Raw genomic sequence first — 21,495 nt, 5'->3', positions numbered from 1 at the left:
CGCTTTGAGATTCAGACTCGCCATGAGCCAAGTAATAAAGTTGGCGGGAGGAAGCCCGCTTCATTGTTTGAGACAGACACCGCTCAAACAAGCCAATATTATCACGGCAAGAAATATGATATGTAAACTGTGTTGGAATTCTTGATGTTTGAGGTACTTTGATGAAAGCGCAATCGAGGATGGCTATCGAGTCTCTTTACAATTCAGCATTCGTTCATTTTCCGAGCCGGTTATCCTCACGAGGGTCGCGGGGAGTGCTGGAGGCTATCCCGGATGTCATCGGGCAGGAAGCGGGTTACACCCTGGACTGGTCGCCAGCCAATCGCAGGGCACATGGAGACAGACAACGGTTGAAACTCACAATCACACCTTGGGCACAATTTAGGGCAGTGATTCCCAAATAGTGCGCCAGGGGAAGTTATCCAATTTTATGTAATTGCTAAAAAAAAAAACATTTATTCCAAGAAATAATGTATCTTTATTCATCTATTTATGCCAGTGAGGCACAATGACAGAAAGAACAACAACAACAAAAATCCCCTTCTATTAGATGGCAGGAAATACATACAGTAATTAATCGATCCATTTTTGGTGACATTTACTTTTGTTGGTGTGCCGTGGGATTTTTCAATTGTAAAATATGTGCCTTGGCTCTATAAAAATTTGAAATCACTGATTTATGGTGTCCAATCAACGCATGTTTTTGGGGAAGTGCCTGGAGAAAAACCCACACGGGTACGGGGAATACATGCAAATTCCACACAGGGGTGGCCCAAAACCCCAGTCCTCAAAACTGTGAGCCCAACGCTCCATAGCTGTGCTACCGTGCCGTGCATATTAATCGTTAAAACTGTAATTATCTCAGAATCTGTGACCCCCTAAGCAGTTCGGTACTTATCTTACAACATTTTAACCTTACAAAGGAATTCCTGACAAATTGCTTCCTGCTTGAAGATGGCCGGGATCGGCTCCAGCACGCCTGCGACCCTCATGAGGATAAGGAAAAGTAGTAGTAGTAGTAGTAGTAGTAGCCCTTCACATTGATGAGTACCCGAGAGGTAGCTCTGAGTTTCACAGTGGTTAGCGACCCGTTATAAAGTACGCCTTTACGCCCGTTTTAATACTCTCTCTCCCACAATTCCCGAAACAATAAGGAAAGGGTCCGTACTCAGTCTAGAAGGTTTATTTTTGGGAAAAGTGACGGGTAATGCAAAAGAGAGAAGAAAATAAAAAGATTGACCAATGCAAATATTTGGCGTAACCGAAGTTAGCTGGAATAATCTGATTGTACTGTGAAACACTTACTACAGATCACGTAAACATTGCTGGTGTAGCAGCAATACATGCAAAATCGACCTCAGTGCTTCCCCGCAGGTTGCAGTGTAAGGAGGTGTTATTAAACAAAAAGTTCACAACTCTAAACTTGAACTTGCTTTACGGGGGGGGTGGAAGCAATAGCTTAAAAATGTCCATGATAGCGGGTGGCGCAAACAGCTAACTGCAGTATGGCGGGGAAAACAGAAGCCATTCTTGGAATCCCCGAATACCCGCCGTCAAATCCACGTGGAAAATTCTCAGCTACGCCTTTGCGCCCGACTGTATCCGCCGCGCCCTCCGTCCGGGCTTAAGTCTTAACGAGACTTCTCCATCTGTTGACAAACCGCGCCAGGCCTCTCAGGTTTGAAGGGTGCCTTGTTCAAACGGCACGCTTCGTCTCCTTCAAAACGTGTTCGAAATGCGGCTTTTAACCGTTCTTGGTTGTTTTGGGTCATGCTGGGGGGGGACCTGTGACATGAAGCTGTGACAAAGCTTTTTACACGTTCCGTGCCAAAAGGCCGTGTTAATCTTGGGATTTCGCTGTAACCCGCAAAAAAAAAAAAAAAAAAAAAAAACCCGAAGACATCTTGTACGTGATGCGGCAGAGCAGCCCCGGAGCATTACCGAGCCTGCTTAATCTTTCACAGCAGGTGTACGTTTTTTTCTTGTGGTTATGAATTGTTGTGACTTGCCCAAAAACTCCGGTTTTGCTTCATCTTCCAGAAGAAGCTTTGTTGCCTGTCATTATGCATTTTCCCAAGTTCAAGCCTCGTCACTTTGAAGTTATTTCAGTCGGCATTGTGGCTTTTCTTTCTTCGACGTAAGAAAACCACCAATTTTAGTGACGTGTATCCTGTCTGAATATTATAGTGTTCTGTCTAGTCTTACGGGACTAATAACTGCATATTCTATTCTGGTCCATTGTTCCTGACATTGCTACATCTAAGGAGGAAAACATTTTAATAGGTCACGATGTATGCTTCTTGGCAGCATAACTAGAGGAAAACAAAACCGCACGGTATCGAATAGCTTCCGACGACAATCAGTTCAGCTCCACATGTGGATAAAAAATATTTTATGCATTTGGTGGCTGCTAATGCAAGTGCTGCATTAAATGAGCAAAATAAATGCCCATGGCAGCCAGTCAAGTAATATGAAGGTTAACCTCATTCAAATTCGGGGGGGACTCAGCCCAAGGCAATTAAATGCTCACTAAAGCTTATTTGTATTAACCGTCCACCCAAAATCTTCACTAATATCGTGGGAGCTGGCCAATTGCGGTTAATATTTGTATTTGTTATTATTATTTACTTCTGTGTGGCCACTGGCTGATGTTGATGCTCGTGGAGTCGGTTGCATTCAATTCGTGTCGGTTGTGTCGCGCATTCCAGCAGCGGAGACACAACCTTATCGGATGTGTGGTACTTGAAATCCACATGGAAATAGGCACTCGAAAGTAATTCGATATCCTCACGGACCTCCCATGCGGGCGCTGAACCCAAATGCAGGAGTCCAAGACGAGGACATGATGTTAGGCGTGGTTTAGTAGTAACACTGTGACGAGGATAGCTCAACACTACACTACTTTCAGTGGTGGAGATTCCGACTGTCAGTGAATGGTGTCACCCCCCCCCCCCACCAGAGCAGTGGCCACGCCCCTCCTCCAGGTTGGCTCATGACAGATATATGCAGGCACAGAATTAGAATTTGACGGTTGGAGCTACAATGGAAATTTTTTTGGGGGTCAATGACACACACACATGACCCCAGTGACTTGTGCATTTATGCCCCCAGTAAAGATTAAATGCCGTCGAGTGTCCTTGCAGTGCGTTTTGGGTTGAGGATGAGAGGTAAAAGACCGAATTGACTTCACGTTGAAATGAAATGTACCCAAATCTGCATAGATGAGATGAGATACAAACTAACATTTCTGCTCTGTATATTATTTTCCACTGCACGGTTGCTTACATAACTTCTACATTTCCTGATGGGTTGTCACGCCTGTGGTATATATTATGTTATTCAGATGGCTTGAATATTTAGAATAGTTGGGCCAATTTGTTTTTACATTAAGTGAAGAAACAGTTTCGAGCAGGTTGGAACAGCTGGCGCAAGGTGTCTGGTGTTCTATGTGACAGAAGAGTCTCCGCTAGGATGAAGGGAAAAGTGTATAAAAACAGTGGTGAGGCCGGCCGTGATGTACGGAGTAGAGACGGTGGCACTGAAGAGAACAACAGGAAGCAGAACTGGAGGTGGCGGAAATGAAAATGTTGAGGTTCTCGCAGGTTGGGCAGGATTAGAAATGAGCTCATAGGAAGGACAGCCAAAGTTGGAATTTTCAGAGAACAAGGTTCAAGAGAGCAGACTTCGATGGTTTGGGCATGTCCAGAGGCGAGAGAGTATACTCATATCGGTAGAAGGGTGCTGCGAGAGGAAGATCAAAGAAATGGTTGAGGGGGGACATGAGGACAGTGGGATGACACGCTGCAGGGACCCCGTACGGGACAAGCCGAAAGGAAAAGAAGAAGAATCCCGTCAGACCAAGACTGCATGGAGCACGTAATTCAGTTCGCCAAGTTTCTTGACCTCCACCTTGAGTCGCCCTGATCCACGTGCTGCTTCACCATCGGATGAGGTGATTGCGCTGTCAGGAAAATCAGCTTTTTGTTTTATTCACAATAGTGCATAATATCCTGTCACAAAGATTAGCGTCGTCGGTGATGACTTTGCACGATATTCTGCAAACGTCTCGAGGACTCCCGGCGCAAATATACACTTCTTTTGTTTCGACATTGTCGCTGGAATCTCAAGGAGTCCAGACGCAGTCCCGACCGATTGTGACGCCAAGCTGGCGTCGTCGAGACTTTTCGTGGTGCGCCGCACAATACGCTGCGCGGATCTCAAGGAGTCCGAGGGCAGGCGCAACTAATTTGTTACGCTTAAGGTGTTCTTTGATGTCGCTGTCGTGGACGGACGCGGTTCCGACCCATTGTGGCGCTGAATGCGTGCTTTGATGTCGGTGCCACAAAAATTTGCTTCTTCAATCAAAAAGGGCAGCTGTGGCTCGGTTAATGGATCAACTCATCCAGCGACTGAAGGGTTGGCGGTTCAAATCCTGTCACTGACTGCCCAACTGTTTCATGTACCACCTATTTCTGCAGAGCACATTCAACTGGTGAACTATAAATAAATACTGTAGTGCGTACATGTAGTCCAGTTTCACTTGTAACCTCATTTTTTGCAGTTTTTGCCTCAGAATCTGCCTTCTATTAGTTATTAGTTATTTGTCATTTTTGGTCATTTCTGATACGTAAAAAGCGTCCCAGAGACCACCGCGCCACTGACCCGATAGTGGAGCAAAGTGGAAAAACTACTGCTGAAAGGCCAAACTCGTTTGGGGCGCACCTTGAACCAAGGAGCGCTTGTTTACTCGTCCGAATCCAAAAACCCTTACTGTCTTCTTCTTCTTTTCCTTTCGGCTTGTCCCGTTAGGGGTCGCCACAGCATGTCATCTCAGATGAACGCACATTTGTTTGGCACAGTTTTTCGCCGTATGCCCTTCCAGATGCAACCCCTCTGCATTTTAGCCGCTCGGGAGAAGCTTACAGCACCTGGTTTTCCCAGGCGGTCTCCCGTCCAAGTACCAACCAGGCCCAAACCCGGTTACCTTTCCGAGGTCCGACGAGATCGGGCGTTCACAGGGTAGCGAGGCCGTGAGCCGAAATCCCCTTACTGTGTACGTGCCTCTAATGACTCTACATGTCATGTTTTTACAAAATTAAGCCGGCAATCGTAACAAAAAAAAAAATAAACCGAAACAAAAGAAGACTAATTGGCGTGAGGTCTTTGAATGCAACTTGCCCTTTTTAAGTCCTCAAGAAGTGCGCGCATGTTTCCGCGAAGACCTTTGCCATGTGATTTGCGCGATTTCCTGGAAGGCATCGTGGGAATTATTGTACACGTTATGTGCGTTAGCTGCCCCCGCCCTCCACGACACCGCTCGGGGGCTGAAAGATGCCACATATGTTACGCACAAATGAATGCCAAATTGAAGGTCACGCCAGCGGTAGAGATGACACGGGGCAAAAGTCCTCTTCTAGACAAATATGGAAACTATCAAAATAATCGCCTGTGCTTCTTTTGTATCCAGCTCTTCAGATGACTCCTTTTAATGAGCACAGACGTGTGTTTTGATTGAATATTTCATACACGCGCTAATTTCGTCCATTTGGGGAAAAAAAAAAAAATTCCCACAGAGCTCTCGCTCGTCACCCGGTTTTTAATTATCGGTGACTCACGGAGAGCACTTCAATCAATGTGACCGTCCGTGTTCAGGACTCGAGTCTCGGCTGATTCTTTTTCATTACGCAAAATCGAACGGGATTATTCCGCGCCATTGTGCCTAATTAGTGTGCGGTGTTTAATTGCAAAAAAAAAAGAGAAGCGTCGGGTAGTGCTGAGGACAGTTGCTGATTGCGTTCACCTTGTGGACTCACCCGGTCAGTTCTATTAGGACAGGGGTTTGACTATGAAGGAAAGAACCGGGTTTTTTTTTTTGGGGGGGGGGGGGGGGCGGCAGTTGAGAAGATCCTCACGAGGGTCGCGGGAGTGCTGAAGCCAATCCCAGCGATCATCGGGCAGGATGCCGGGGTACACCCTGAACCCAATTCCGAATCTCGAATGAATGGATGTTTTTGGGGACCTGGGAGGAAACCGGAATGCCCGGGAGAAAACCCACGCAGGCACAGGGAGAACGTCCAACCTCCGCACAGGCAGGGGCCGGGATTTGAAGCCTCTATCCTCATAAGTGTGAGGCCAACGCTTGTACAGTTGCCCCCAACGTGCTCCCGGTGAGATTTTTCCACGACTGAAAACAGTCCCCAACATACTTTCATAAAAAGTACCGTAAGCCTCTCATAACAGTCCGGTTCAAAGCGGTTGACTTCCTGAAAGAGGCAGTCTTGTTTCATGGAAGTAGAATCCTAAATACGTGTTTAAAAATTAAAAAAAAAAAATAACTTTTGATGACTGAAAAGTATCAGTTGAATGACTCAATTCTCCAGCGCGTTCAAGCGGAAGCTAATTGTCGACAATTCTCGATCCTGGCATCTTTCTCAACTTAACACGATGCTACTTTAAAATGAGAACGACAGAACCAGCTCACCCCCAAAACCGCCCGCAGGCACCTCATTACGATGTTGACACTGAGATCAAGATATCTTTTTTTTCCCTCTTTTATTAGCCGCGCAAGCAAAGAAACAAGCACAGAAAAAAAAAAAAAAAACATGTAAAAGCAGCGTCGATGCTCGTTCGAATGAAGGCAGGCTGAGAACGATGTCCCTGGAAGCCCGTAAGGGTAAAAAAATCATAATTCTTTCATTTTTCTCTTTCTTTCTTGAAACAGCTACCCTGGGAGAGCTTTCAGGTTTCTTCGAGCAACCTGTTTTTTTTTTTTTTTTTTTTTTTTTTTACACAAAGCTGCGCGTGTTGTGGTGAAAGCGTCGTTGAAAAAAATACACAAGTCCATTCGAAAAATCCCCGCTCCTCTTTTCTTGATAAATATTTGTCGCGCCCCGGATTCGCTGACCTCGCCGTTGCGGCAACAAGGTCAAGGCGGTGTGGCCTGCTGATTTGACATCGGTATACGAAAATAAATAAATACAGAACATAAAAAGGGAAAAAGATTCACTGAGATTTCATAGAAGAAGCGAACATGAACTTTTGCAATGAATGTTCTGTAGTTTGTGATGGAGTTCCATTCCCGAAGCGGCGATGTGGACCGAATTTCTACGTAACTTGGAGCGCTTTTAAGGCCATCGGTGTAATGCAAATGAAAGAACAGTTTCAGTGTGGCATTTACCAGAAGGAGCTACATTGTGACTTTGTGGATCGAGAGAAAGGCTATGACAGAGTACCAAGAGAGGAACTGTGGAACTGCATGCGTAAGTCTGGGTGTGGCGGAGAAATATGCTAGAATAGTGCAGGACGTGTGTGAGGGCAGCGGAACAGAGGTGAGATGCGCCGTAGGTGTGTCTGAAGAATGTAAGGTGGAGGTGGGAGTGCATCAGGGATCCGCTCTGAACCCCTTCCTGTTTGTCTGTAGCAACAGATTGGCTGACAGATGAGGTTAGACTGGAATCCCCTTGGCCCATCGCAGATGATGTTGTGATCTGCGGTGAAAGCAGGGAGCAGGCGGAGGAACAATTAGAAAGAAGGAGGCACGCACTGGGAAGGAGAGGAATGAAGATTAGCCGAAGTAAAACGGAATATACGTGCGTGAATGAGGGGGGCGTAGGAGAAGCGATAGCCAGGGTGGATGACTCCCAAGAAGCGATAGCGAGGGTGGATGACTTCAAATACTTGGGGTCAACAATCCGGAGAAATGGAGAGTGTGGTAAGGAAGTGAAGAAACGGGTCCAAGCGGGGTGGAACAGTTGCCCGAAGGTGTCTGGTGTTCTATGTGACAAAAGAGTCTCCGCTAGGAGAGAAACAGACTCGAGGGCAAAGTTTATAAAACAGCGGTGAGGCCGGCCATGATGTACGGATTAGAGACGGTGGCACTGAAGAGAACAACAGGAAGCAGAAGTGGAGGTGGCAGAAATGACCAGCCTGAGGTTCTCGCTCGGAGTGAGCAGGTTGGATAGGATTAGAGGGCCAGCCAAAGTTGGATGTTTTGGAGACAAGGTTCAAGAGGGCAGACTTAGATGGTCTGGACATGTCCAGAGGCGAGAGAGTATTGGTAGAAGAGAGGAAGACCAAAGAAAAGGTTGATGGATGTTGTGAGGGAGGACATGAGGACAGTGGGTGTTGAGAGAGGAGGATGCACGAGATGGGCTTCGATGGGAAAAAGATGACATGGCTGTGGCGACCCCTCACGGGACAAGCCGAAAGGAAAAGAGGAATATTTACCGCAAGACCTCGCGTGAATTTCGGAGCATCAAAACGTTGCAAATGGCGCAATCCCGAAAGCGACAGGACAGCAACGACTTTCTGCAATGATTACCCGCTCAACTCTCGCAAGACCGCCGCGAGGCTACCACGCGTGAAACTTTACATTCCAACCTTCCGTGATGCCCGCAAGCAGCGGTCGTCCCCCCCCCCCCCCCCCGCGGCCCACTCGTCGCACCGTGAGTCACTGTCTGCAGGTGCAGAGCTCCACGTCTTGAGATTTTACTTACGCATCACATCCCCACTTCCTGTTGCGGATCCCTCCGGCGTATCCTTAGCGACTCTTTAAGGACAAATTGGTTCTTTGAAGCATGATGGAGCCGCGTACAAGCTATTGAATAAAAGATTATTTGCAGAAAGGTCTCGCGAAGAATAGAGGACAAAATATCCATCCGCGCACCCATCCAATTATCCCTTTTCTGTAATGTTTATTCTCAGAAGGGTCGCAGGTGCGCTGGAGTCCATCCCGGGAGACTTTGTCACGAGGCAATAAGTACGGAATAAAATTTGAAACAATGGATGGCTCAGCTGGTAAACCTCACGGTTCTGAGGACCCGGGTTCAACCCCGGCCCCGCCTGTGTGGAGTTTGCATGTTCTCCCCGTGCCCGCGTGGGGTTTTCTCCGGGCACTCCGGTTTCCTCCCACATCCCAAAAACATGCCACATTAAATGGACACTCTAAATTGCCCCTAGGTGTGATTGTGAGTGCGACGGTTTGTCTCCATGTGGCCTGCGATTGGCTGGCGACCAGTTCAGGGTGTACCCCGCCTACTGCCCGTTGACAGCTGGGATAGGCTCCAGCACTCGCCGCGACCCTCGTGAGGATAAGCGGTGAAGAAAATGGATGGATAGATGGATGGTGGCAGCACACTGGTTAAGCTGGGAAGCGTTGGACTCACAGTTCTGAGGACCGGGGTTCAAATCCCCGCTCAAATTGCCGCTCATCCTCATGAGTGTTGCGGCGAGTGCTGGAATCTATCCCAGTTGTCAACATCAGGAAGCGGGGTACACCCTGAACTGGTCGCCAGCCAATCACAGGGCCACTGCGATTGGCTGGCGACCGTTGACAGCTGGGATAGGCTCCAGCACTCCCCACGACCCTCGTGAGGTTAAGCGGCAAAGAAAATGGATGGATGGATAGATGGATGGATGGATAGATGTTATTCTCATCGAGACGAATGCAGTGAGCTCGCGTTTTCAAGGCGATCACAGGTCACGAATCAAAAAAAATGCCACAGACAACACAAACAAGTGGTAATAACACACAATTGATCACAAATTAAATATGTCAAAAAATGTCAACAAAACAGCCAATGGATTATGAATGGATATACTCAAATTGAGACAACTCAGTTTTTTTTTGTTTGTTTGTTTAGTGTAGGAATCGCCGCATTGGTGACTACTGTTATAGAGATATGGCCATCATTAAATCCATCCATCCATTTTCTTTGTCACTTATCCTCACAAGGGTCGCGGGGAGCGCTGCAGCCTATCCCAGCTGTCAACGGGCGAGAGGTGGGGTAGACGCCGAACTGGTCACCAGCCAATCGCAGGGCACATCCTGACAAACAGTCGCACTCACAATCACACCTATGGTCAATTTAGTGTCCAATTAATGTGGAATGTTTTTGGGAATGTGGGAGGAAACCGGAGTGCCTGGACAAATGTATAAATACACCATCCATCCATTTTCTTTTGCCGATTATCCTCATGAGGGTCGCAGGGAGTGCTGGAGCCTCTCCCAGCTGTCAACGGCTAGGAGGCGGGGTACACCCTGAACTGGTCGCCGGCCAATCGCAGGGCACATAGAGACGGACAGCAGTCGCACTCGCAATCACACCTACGGGCAATTTAGAGTGTCCAAATAATGGTGCGTGTTTTTGGGATGTGGGAGGAAACCGGAGTGCCCGGAGAAAACCCAGGCAGGCACGGGGAGAACACGCAAACTCCACACAGGCGGGAACGCGGGATCGAACCCGGGTCCTCAGAACTGTGATGAGGCCAACGCTTTTACCAGCTGCCCCCACCGTGCCGCCTGAAGTAATAATCATTTTTTTCAATGATCAAATTTGTCTTGCCTGTATTTTTGAGACCGAACACGCACACCCTGGCCACTATAGGGCCCCCCTATTACAGTCAAATGTTTGTTTCCTGTACGTTTTGGTCTTTTGCCCTTCTTTACACCGTAGGCCAACGTTGACTTCCTTGTTGTTGGCATGTATTCAACTCGGGGTCTCGCGGGGGCTTTTGGACTTTCCAGGATGTTTTTTGTATTTTTTTTCCCCCCCCGTCCCTCCACAAAGTAAGGAGCAAAGTTTTCGCTGTGCCCAATCTTGTTTTTGACATCCAGTGGGCTACTTGAGGTTGGGGGGGGGGGGGGTCCACACGAATGTTGCTTTCGACGCGTCGCAGCACTTGAACCGTTTCAACGGATGAAGTTCCGGGATATTATGAAGCATGTGAGTCAGTGCCACTCCTCTTCAACGCTGCAATTTTGCATCTGAGGACGAAAAACCGCAAGCCGCAAAAAAAAAAAAAATGGTGGTCCTTTGGAAACGCTCGCAGACCGCGTTCCGACTTAAAGCGGCGTTTAGCTCCTAATTATACCCTCTCCCGCTCGCCAGACTGAAGCGTGGTCTCAGATGGAAACAATGTGCGCGCACCGAGCCTCTGCACCGGGGGCGCTTTGTCATATTAAAAAGCAAAAAAAGTGGTTTAATACAACAAAAGTATGGGTCACGCGTTGGGAATTCGAAAACGACCAACGGTTACGTAACGGACCTCCTCGCAGTGCAGCCACTTGTGAGGTCACAGTCATAATCATGTAAATGTATTCACGAATGAATGATTATGCAGATATATCTGGATTATGAAGATTATTGCCTATAAATATGGGAGTTTAAAAGCAACAGGAGCCTCCCCCCCCCCCTCTCTGTGTCGAGATGTAATAAATGGTGTCATAGAGTTGGCATTAACTGTACTGTACATCATGCACAGTAAGACGGTAATCCTTCAAGCTAAAAATAAAACGTGGGACTTGTGTTCATATCATTACAATTTTTATATGGAAATTCCGAGTTTTGTATGACATGTTTGGAAAATGTGTTCATCTCTCAAATCAACTTTCAGCATTGAAATGAATGCAAATTACATTAATCTGTGCTGGTATTCATGCTCACATTCTACCTATGGACAAATTAGAGTTGAATGAACCTGAAATGGGCAACACGGTGAAGCGTTGGCCTCACAGTTTTGAGGACTGGGGTTCAAATCCCGGACCCACCTTTGTGCAGTTTGTATGTTCTCCCCGTGGCTGCGTGGGTTTCCTCCGGGCACTCCAGTTTCCTCCCACATCCCAAAAACATCTATCCATCCATCCATCCATTTTCTTCACCGCTTATCCTCACGAGGTTCGCGGGAGTCCTGTGGCCTATCCCAGCCGTCCACGGGCAGGAGGCGGGGTAAACCCTGAAATGGTTGCCAGGCAATCGCGGGGCACATCCAGACAAACAGCCACACTCACAATCACACCTAGGGACAATTTAGAGTGTCCAATTAATGTTGCATGTTTTTGGGATGTGGGAGGAAACCCACGCAGGCACGGGGAGAACCTGCAAACTCCACACAGGTGGGTCTGGGATTGAAACTGGCACCTCAGAACCGCGAGGCCAATGCTTTACCAGCTGAGCCACTGTGCTGCCCATCCCAAAAACATTCAACATTAAATGAACACTCTAAATTGCCCCTAGGTGTGATTGTGAGTGCGACTGTTGTGTCTCGATGTGCCCTGCGATTGGCTGGCAACCAGTTCAGGGTGCACCCCGCCGGACAGCTGAGATAGGCTCCGGCACTCCCCGCGACCCGCGTGAGGATAAGCGGCTAAGAAAACGGGTGGATGGATGAACCCGAAATGTACGTTTTTGGCGTGTGTGAGGAAACTGGAGTCAGGAGAAAAAAAAGCCACGCACAAACTTGAGATCCGCCGCATTTGAAAATCTGCCGCATACGCTCACAATCGCAGACTTCGCAGACGAAACGCAGATTTATCGCAGACGTTTACGTTTCCGACCCTTTGGGGGGTTTTGTTTCGACGGCGTCTTGACGTTTTGCCTTTTTGGAATGGAAGATTTTTCTTACCCGCGCGTCAAAATAAAGCCTTATTAGTTGCACCGGGTTTGTTTGCGAAAATAATTTCAGCGTTCCGTTACCAAATGATCCAAGTTCAGCGCTTGCCGGCCAGGATGGCGTGTCTAGTACACAGTAGTAATACTCACAGGTCCTAAATACACTTCTCTCAATATTGGTCTTATAGAGCGCTGCCGTTTAAGTCATCAAGCCACAGTTTGCCCATGCGGAGAAATAGAAACTTGCGGTTTGTGCAAAGCCGAGTTTGTATTCTCGCGCGCGGCCGATGAAAAAAAAAAAAAAAAAAAAAAACAAAACGGCGCGTTTTCATTTTGGCCCGCTGTGAAATGCGCAGAAAGAATGCTGTGTTTTGAAATGAAATACTGTAAATAAGAATGTGTGGATGTTTCTCCCCCCGCGAGCGGCCCGTGTTGACTCTGGCGGTTTGGACGCGAGCCGCTGGAGGAGGAAGACTTAGCAGGAAAATAATCAGGGGCCTCGTTCATTACCCAGCATCCTCTTCTTCGATACGCCGTTGTGAGGAGCAGTTTGAACTCGCAGCTCGGACTGCGCAGTGCGAGCTGGGTCGGAAATCCCTTCAAGGAGGAATCCGTCCGTCCATCCACTGGATGTGTTTTCCACGGCGCTTATCCTCACTTGGGTTGTGGGTGAGCTGGAGTCCGGACCAGCTGACTGTACGGTACTTCCCTGGACTGGTCGCATCCAATATCAGGCCACACACTGTAAAACCTAAAAAACATTCACGCTCACAGTGGCGGGGCGGCGGGTTTCGGACCCGCGTCTTCGGCGACTCTCGTCGTGTTGCAAAATAACGGGCAAAAACTCCAGACCTTGTGACCTTGCGGGGCGTTCAACAACAGATTAAAGTCTTTGAACGGCATTATTACGAAAGCAAGAAAAATCAACTCCAAAGCGCTGTCGAGGTTTAGACATTCAGCTCAACCAATCAGAGGACAGAAACACAAGGCCCGAGTGACGAATATGAAATCTGATTTTATATATCTATAGAAATGAATAAAACCTTGACTGAAAGTTTTATACCGAGGGACATCGTTCAAATGTTTCCAAATTCAAGTCGATTCATTTTGGAATAATAATACAACACCATCCATCCGTCCATCCATCCATTTTCTTCGCCGCTTATCCTCACGAGGGTCACGGGAGTGCTGGAGCCAATTCCGGCTTGTCGAACGCGCAGGAGGCCGGGTACACCCCGAACACTCTTGTGGAATATTCTGTATTGACTCACCTGAGCACAGTCAACAGGTCGCATCTATCCTTGTTCAACTGCGGTTGAATGTTAGTCCCCGCGCGGTTATTTACAGCGGGAAGCCGCGAGCGTCTCTCTCTCTCTCCTGTGTGGCGTATTCACCGGGCGGCGGCAGACTGGACATCTTTATTTCCAGGACCAAAAATAGCGAGGACGGCGGCTCGGCGCTGACGTATTGTGGTTTGGGATTTTCATTTTTATTTTTATTTTTATTTTTTTTTTTTGTGCGCCGCGGAGGCCTCGTGGAATTAGCGGCTGGGTTACACGTGAGTTTGAATGCATTGGAATCGATTCCCGGGAAAGGACTCTTCGATGCCTTTTGGAGCGAGAGTAATAAAAATGAAGAAAAACAATATGACAGGTGTACGGTGTGTGTGTGTGTGGGGGGGGGGGGGCACAAATAGTCTTTATCGTATATATTTGAGATAAGGCACCTTTTGGGACTCACTGAGGCTGTTTTTCCAGATTCTGATTAGTTTTTGTATGACTGGCTGGACCTCCTTACCTGCTTTTTTTCCCTGTTTGTTTCTTGCCTCGCAGCGTGCCGGAATCACCTCGGGGCGCCCGGCGTTTCCCATCACAATGTAAATGCGCGCGGCGCAGAAGGACCGAGCAATAAAATTGATTTTTTTTTTTTTTTTTTTTGTCTTCACTGAGGACTCGCTGAATATTACCAAATTGTGTGCTGAGGAAACTGCGCTTGCGAAGTGAGAAAAAGAATATTTGGAATTTGAAGGGGGCTCGGTGGCACAGGTGGAAGGTTACGATTCATTTTGGCGCAATATTACCACGTGAATGCGAAGCAGACTGCACTTATATCACGCGTCACGGTGCTTAAAGCGCTTCGCAAAGCCTCCCGTTCGCGTTCCCAGGCCCGCTGGGACACGGGTGTCAAACTCAAGGCCCGCGGGCCAAAGGCGGCCCGCCGTGGGACTCTAGGTGGCCCGCGAAGGCAAATCAAGTGTATCAACTTCCATGATTTTTGTTCAAATCTGAAACAACATTTCAAACTCGTCACATCATAAATTATGACGCTGAAATATCGTGAGCGTTTTTTGTGTTACCAAATGTCAACAATAGTTGAAAAACTCATTACCCTTGATTTCTGATTCCAAAACTATTTGGTAAATTTCATGTGTAAATATAATGGGGGCTCAGCTGGTAAAGCGTTGAGGACCTGGGTTCAATGGGAGTTTGCGTGTTCTCCCCGTTCCTCCGTGGGTTTTCTCCGGTTTCCTCCCACATCCCAAAAACACGCACCATCGACTGGACACTCTAAATTGCCCCTAGGTGTGATTGTGAGTGCGACTAGTTGTCTCAATGTGCCCTGCGATTGGCTGGCGACCAGTTCAGGGTGTACCCCGCCTCCTGCCCGCTGGGATAGGCTCCAGGACTCCCCGCGACCCTTGTGAGGATAAGCGGCAAAGAAAATGGATGGAAACATCAAAAGCTTGCGCTGTAAAAATGCGTTACAAAGTTAGAAGGGTTTTCTCGAATTGTGAGGACAACTTTTGGGGTGCGCATTATATACGGGAAATCACGGTAGTTTACCAGCAGATGGTAACATATGTATCATGTATCTAAAAATAGTGTGAAATTACAATCTTATGTAACAGTGGTGTTAACTTATACGCAAAGTTTCACTGCCAATGACATGACGAGCTCGGCTTCTACTATCATGTCAAAACCAAATATACAGTACGTCCCCATGACCCTCGTGAGGATAAGCAGGGAAGAAAGTGGATGGTTATGATGCTTCAATTACAGATTTTCATGGTTTCAGTCGTAATGGCCCTCTGACGCGAATTTGACACCCCCTGCACTAGAAGCAAGGGTCCGGTGTCTTGCCCAGTCACACTTGCGCAGGCAGGCAGTTGGGATTCGAACCGGCAACCCTTCGGTCACAGGGGAGACCGCTCCGCAAACTGAGCCACAGTCACATGCCGGATTTCTACCGCAGTTCCAGATCTTAAAAACTGCATTCCAACTGATTTTAAATGAGTCAATCCTCCACTAATTATTTAGCATATTTAATAACGTGCATACCTCTATAATGTAGCATGTTTTCATTGTTTTACTCTATACTTTTTTTTTTTAATGCAGAAAAAAATTACAGCAGGTGTTTTTTTTTTTAATGTTTATTTGTATCGTTCAAGCAGATGGAATTATATAATTGTCCCCAATTAGCATATTTGGACGATGATAAAATGGCATTATGGGATGGAGTGAACCCGTGCAATAATGTGCTTCATCGTTCGCTTTGTATCGGCACAAATGAGCAAAATGATAAGATAAGATATTATGATGCAGTTGACCAAAAACCTGGATGGAAAACAGTCGAGCGGCGGTAACCATCAATAGCATCGAACTTTTTCAAAGCTTTTATGAAGTCTTGCAGGAAATAATTACTTTGGCGAATTTCCTGAGGCTCTTAAAGGAGCTGCCAATAATCCTCTTCTTTAAAAAAAAAAATGAAAAAATAGAACGCTGGAGGCTTCCATGTTAGCGAGCCCATTTAAAACCCGCCCTTCATACTTCATATTCAAGATTGTTATTTTTCATCAACTCTTGAACTGAAATGGACTCAATCAGGATTTTGAACTCGTCTCGGAACAGAATCTGCTCTTATTGAAATGCTAATGACGTAAGATTTTTGATATGGTAGATCATAAGTTGGAAACGTGGGTAGGACGAAAAGGAACGGACCTTAAATGGTTCAGGTGCGACCTGGAGGAAAGCAGATATTTTCGAACCATTGTAAAATGGCAATGACCTATGGCGTTCCTCAAGGGTCAATTCTTGGGCCCCTCCTGTTTCCCCTATATATGGTCCCTTGGGTCAAATTCTTCAGTGCCGCGTTTTCTCATTTTACTATTTGTTTTTCCCGCACAGCAGGGCTAACGGTTTATACCCGTGTATACTGCTTTATGCTCGGTTTGTCCGTGTCGCTGCTCCGTGTATGTTAAACTAGCTGTAGGTAAAGAACAGGCACTAAGAAATACTTGAAAAAGTGTGTTTAATGGGTAATTTTTTTAAAATCCAATTAATTAATAGATAATAGGTGCCACGGTGGAGCAGCTGGTGAAGCTTTGGCCTCGCAGTTCTGAGGTCCCGGGTTCAATCGCACACCCGCCTGTGTGGAGTTTGCATTTTCTCCCCGTGCCTGCGTGGGTTTCCTTCGGGACTCCGGTTTCCTCCCACATCCCCAAAACATGCGACATTAATTGGACACTCTAAATTGCCCGTAGGTGTGATTGTGAGCGCGACTGTTTGACTCTATGTGCCTTGCGATTGGCTGGCAACCAGTTCAGGGTGTACCCCCGCCCCCTGCCCGTTGAGAGTTGGGACAGGCTCCAGCACTCCCCGCGACCCTTTAGAGGATAAGCAGCAAAGAAAATGGATGGATAATAAATAATATAAAAGTAATTAATTTATATGGACTCTGTATCATAGATTTCCTCCTAAAGGGGTTGGCAACGTATATCCAAGCTCTTCGTTTACACTACAATCACTTTGGTGGACTTCCATTCCGTAGAAAAAGGCCTCTTTTCAATCTTAAAATATCTGATCGCATTGATTTTTCACTGACGATGATATCCAAAGAATATGAATCGTGCCACTTGAAGCACGCAGTACACATCCAGCCTATACGTCAGCTTCAATCTTCCACTTTTCTTGTCCCTTCTTCCCGTCATGCCGGGTTAAAATTGACTGGTTGCTTCTGGCCCAAAAAACAAATCCTGGGAGCAAAAATGTGAGCGTGACAAGAGACCCATTTCGAGAGGACGTGTTTCCTCTGATAGAAAATCACACCCGGAGCTACCACGCCACTCTCAAACTTGACGTGGAAATCAAATTTTTATTTTTATTTTTTTTTGTCCCGTGTCACATCTGATTAAAAATCACGTCCACCTGTGGATATGACCGCAAGAGTAAAAGCTCATATATATATATATATATATATATATATATATATTTTTTTTTTTTTTCTTGGATGAAAGAGGAGACAGAAATTAAAAAAAAAATAAAAAAAATACAGCTTTGCTCTTTGCGTGTGATTTGGCCAAGGACATATGAGGTCAAATTTAGATTTAATTGTACGTTTTATCCAGGCCACACTGTTGCAGGCCTTCACGGTTTGTTCACTTACTACTATTTAACGGGAGAACGGAACGCCAGGAAATACGCAAATACGCCGTCAGATTCAGCAGATAGTCTGCTGGTGAAAAATATTTGTCATTTGATCTTGAAATACCAAATTAATTGACTGTTTAAACGCCTCATAATTCTCATATTTCTTCCTGTTCGTGTCATTTTCTGCTAAATTCCTGCCCCAACATGCCAAGAAACATAGTATATCCATGCATCCATTTTCTTTGTGGCTTATCCTCACTAGGATAATGGATGAATGACATGTTTGGAAAATGTGTTCATCTCTCAAATTAACTTTCAGCATTGAAATGAATGCAAAGTACATTAATCTGTGCAAGTATTCGTGCTCACATTCTACCTGTGGACAAATGAAAGTTGAATGAACGTGAAATGGGCGACACGGGGTTTCGGCTGGTAAAGCGTTGGCTGGCCTCACAGTTCTGAGGACCCGGGTTTGATCCCGGGACCTGCCTTTGTGGAGTTTGTATTTTCCTCCCGTGCCTGTGTGGGTTTTCTTCGGGCAACTCCAGTTTCCTCCCACATCCCAAAAACATCCATTCATTCATCCATCCATCCATTTTCTTCACCGCTTATCCTCACGACCTTTTCGGGGAGTGCTGGAGTCTATCCCAGCTGTCAACGGGCAGGTGGCAGGGTACACCCTGAACTGGGCGCCAGCCAAGCGCAGGGCACATAGAGACAAACAGCCGCACTCACAATCACACCTAGGGTCAATTTAGAGAGTCCAATAAATGTTGCAAGTTTTGGGAATGTGGGAGGAAACCCAAGTGCCCGGAGAAAACCCACACAGGCACGGGGAGAACATGCAAATTCCACACAGGGAGGGGGCGGGATCGAACCCGGGTCCTCAGAACTGTGAGGCCAACTGTGTCGGTTTGATCTTGAAATAGCAAATTAATTAACTCTTTAAACATCTCATAATTTTCACATTTCTTCCTCTTCATGTCATTTTCTGCTATATTCCTGCATCAACCTGCCGAGAAACATAGTCTAATATTTTTAAAATGAATTCTGTCTCGTAACAATTGGGACCATAAACGCAACCCGGAAATGAAATCTGCGCAAATCTGTTGTCGTGCCGTTTTATCGTCGTGTACCACGTTAAACTTACTTATATAATGCCCAGGAGAACTGGGTAAGCCGAAATATGATTTGATCTCGCAATAAGGAGCAAAAATAATACAGCCAAAGCGCCTCACGCAGTTTCACGCTTCAATACTTAACCCAGGAAGCTGCACTTCTCTGACTTTGTCGTCTTTGTTTTAATCAAAGCATCTCCGACAGTCACATAACATTGGCGTGGGGCCGAATCCCTCAATATCCATAATCAATACTTTTACTAACACTGACGCTGCATCGTTCAAGTTTTGCGTGATATTGCAATAATGGGCCGTTTCTTGTCAACACAACAACAAAGTCATACTTGACAAAAGCAAAAATGACCGGGATCCAAGATGGCCACCAGTGATGAATCCGAACGCATTTGTCTTTGTGGCCTCCATATTTGCGTGCTGCTGTTGCTCATAGGACACTCGGACACACGGACACACACCCACACACACAGTTAACTATTATTTGTTCAAACTGACCACACGACGTTCTGAACACACAAACATACTGATAACATTCAGGCGAGAGCAGATGAGATGAGGGAACGGACTATTATCTGGAAAGTGGGGGGTGGTGGTGGGGGGGGCACTCAGCTTTCGTATCCCGTGGGAGAAAGAAGAGATTCAAACTTAACCATCTGTGGAGGTGATTTGAGTTTAGTGCATCGGGATTCTTTTTGGGGAAACAAGATCACCCCCGAAAGAGTAAAAGAACCAAGACGAAAGAATTCCGTACTTGTTCCTTGCGAGGTCAGCTGGGCCTCGGCGGATTCGTTCCGGTGACCGGTTCCTTGTGCGTCGAAGCGTTCCCGAGGTCCAAAACGGGCTCCGCTCAAATCGATGTAATCTATTGTCGCGGGGGGGGGGAATACAAAGTTTCAATTTTGAGGCTACATCATGCAGTTTTACAACATTTCTCAGACGGTTGCGCATTCAAGAGACTTCATGGATTTGTTTTCAAGCTATTTTTAACACATTAAATAAATTTTTTTAAAAAGACAAAGGGGGGAAAGATTAATTCCATCAATTAGTAAAAAAAAAATGAAAAATTTGCCATTTTTGGACATATAAGTTTTCTGCTTGAGGGTGGAACGGTGGCTCAGCTGGTAAAGCGTTGGCCTCACAGTCCTGAGACCCCGGGTTCAATCCCAGACTCACTTGAGTGGAGTTTGGATGTTCTCCCCGTGCCTGCGTGGGTTTCCTCCAGGCACTCCGGTTTCCTCCCACATGCCAGATCAATTGGACACTCTAAATTGTCCCAAGGTGTGATTTTGAGTGTGGCTGTTTGTCTGGATGTGCCCTGCGATTGCCTGGCAACCAGTTCAAGGTGGACCCCGCCTCCTGCCCGTTGACAGGTGGGATTGGCTGCAGGACTCCCCGCGAACCTCGTGAGGATAAACGCTGAAGAAAATGGATGGGTGGATAGATGTTTTTTGGATGTGGGAGGAAACTGGAGTGCTCGGAGGAAACCCACGCAGTCACGGGGAGAACATACAAACTGCACAAAGGTGGGTCCGGGATTTGAACTCCAGTCCTCAGAACTGTGAGGCCAACACTTTACCAGCTGAGCCACCGTGCCGCCCATTTCAGGTTCATTCAACTCTAATTTGTCCACAGGTAGAATGTGAATTCCAGCACAGATTAATGTAATTTGCATTCATTTCAATGCTGAAAGTTGATTTGAGAGATGAACACATTTTCCAAACATGTCATACAAAACTCAGAATTTCCATATAAAAATTGTAATAATACGAACACAAGTCCCACGTTTTATTTTTAGCTTGAACGATTACCGTCTTGCCGTGCATGATGTACAGTACAGTTAATGCCAACATTGATCGGACACTCTAAATTGCCCCTAGGTGTGATTGTGAGTGCGGCCGTTTGTCTCGATGTGCCCTGCGATTGGCGGGCGACCAGTTCAGGGCGTACCCCGCTTCTTGCCCGTTGACAGCTGGGAATTGGCTCCAGCATTCCCCGCGACCCTCGTGAGGATATGCGGCAAAGAAAATGGATGAATGGAATGTTTCAGCTTGAACGCAACGATATGTTAGACATAAGAATGTACATTGATGAATCCGTGATTGTACAAATCATACAACCCACTGGCTGTAAACGACAACTGTAAAAGCGAGTATGCGCCGATTTTGGCGTGCAGTTCTTCACTTAACGTGATTTTTCTGCCTTTTTTTTTTTTTTTTTTATTATTTTAATCCCCCGCAGGCCCATGCAGACGATGTACTCACCAAAGAGGAGCAGATCGCGCTGCTGTTCAAAGCCAAGCGCAAATGCGAGAGCCTCATCAAGTCGAGGCAAGGCAAGCTTCCAGGTGAGAACCCGAAGCCGCGCTCGCGTTTATCCCAGAGAAATTTGCGTTCTTAAAAATAATTCAAAAATGCACTTTATCAGATGATAAATAACATAAGCGTTGTCTCTCGTTTGTTTTTTTTTTTGTTTTTTTTTTAAATAACGGTATATTCACTGTTTTCACACAAGTTTCTGCTTACTTTGAACAAAAAATAAATAAAACGA

The 21,495-nt window shown here is 46.5% G+C and overlaps 1 protein-coding gene and 1 pseudogene across 2 annotated transcripts in view; one reads left to right on the top strand and one right to left on the bottom strand.

The window, feature by feature from the left end:
• Positions 1 to 21,495, top strand: part of LOC133511436 (parathyroid hormone/parathyroid hormone-related peptide receptor-like) — a 73,107-nt gene that overhangs the window by 21,452 nt on the left and 30,160 nt on the right. For both annotated transcript variants that reach the window (XM_061840354.1, XM_061840353.1), the window contains exon 2: positions 21,187 to 21,292. In XM_061840354.1, the coding sequence (XP_061696338.1) occupies positions 21,187 to 21,292 (106 nt within the window). The remainder of the gene's footprint in view (positions 1 to 21,186; positions 21,293 to 21,495) is intronic.
• LOC133511621 (5S ribosomal RNA) lies at positions 4,917 to 5,036 on the bottom strand (annotated as a pseudogene).

Source organism: Syngnathoides biaculeatus, chromosome 13, assembly GCF_019802595.1.
Source record: "Syngnathoides biaculeatus isolate LvHL_M chromosome 13, ASM1980259v1, whole genome shotgun sequence".
NCBI classification, from domain to species: domain Eukaryota; kingdom Metazoa; phylum Chordata; class Actinopteri; order Syngnathiformes; family Syngnathidae; genus Syngnathoides; species Syngnathoides biaculeatus.
Note: the sequence above shows the minus strand (reverse complement) of the source record. Positions and strands in the feature narration are given on the sequence as shown.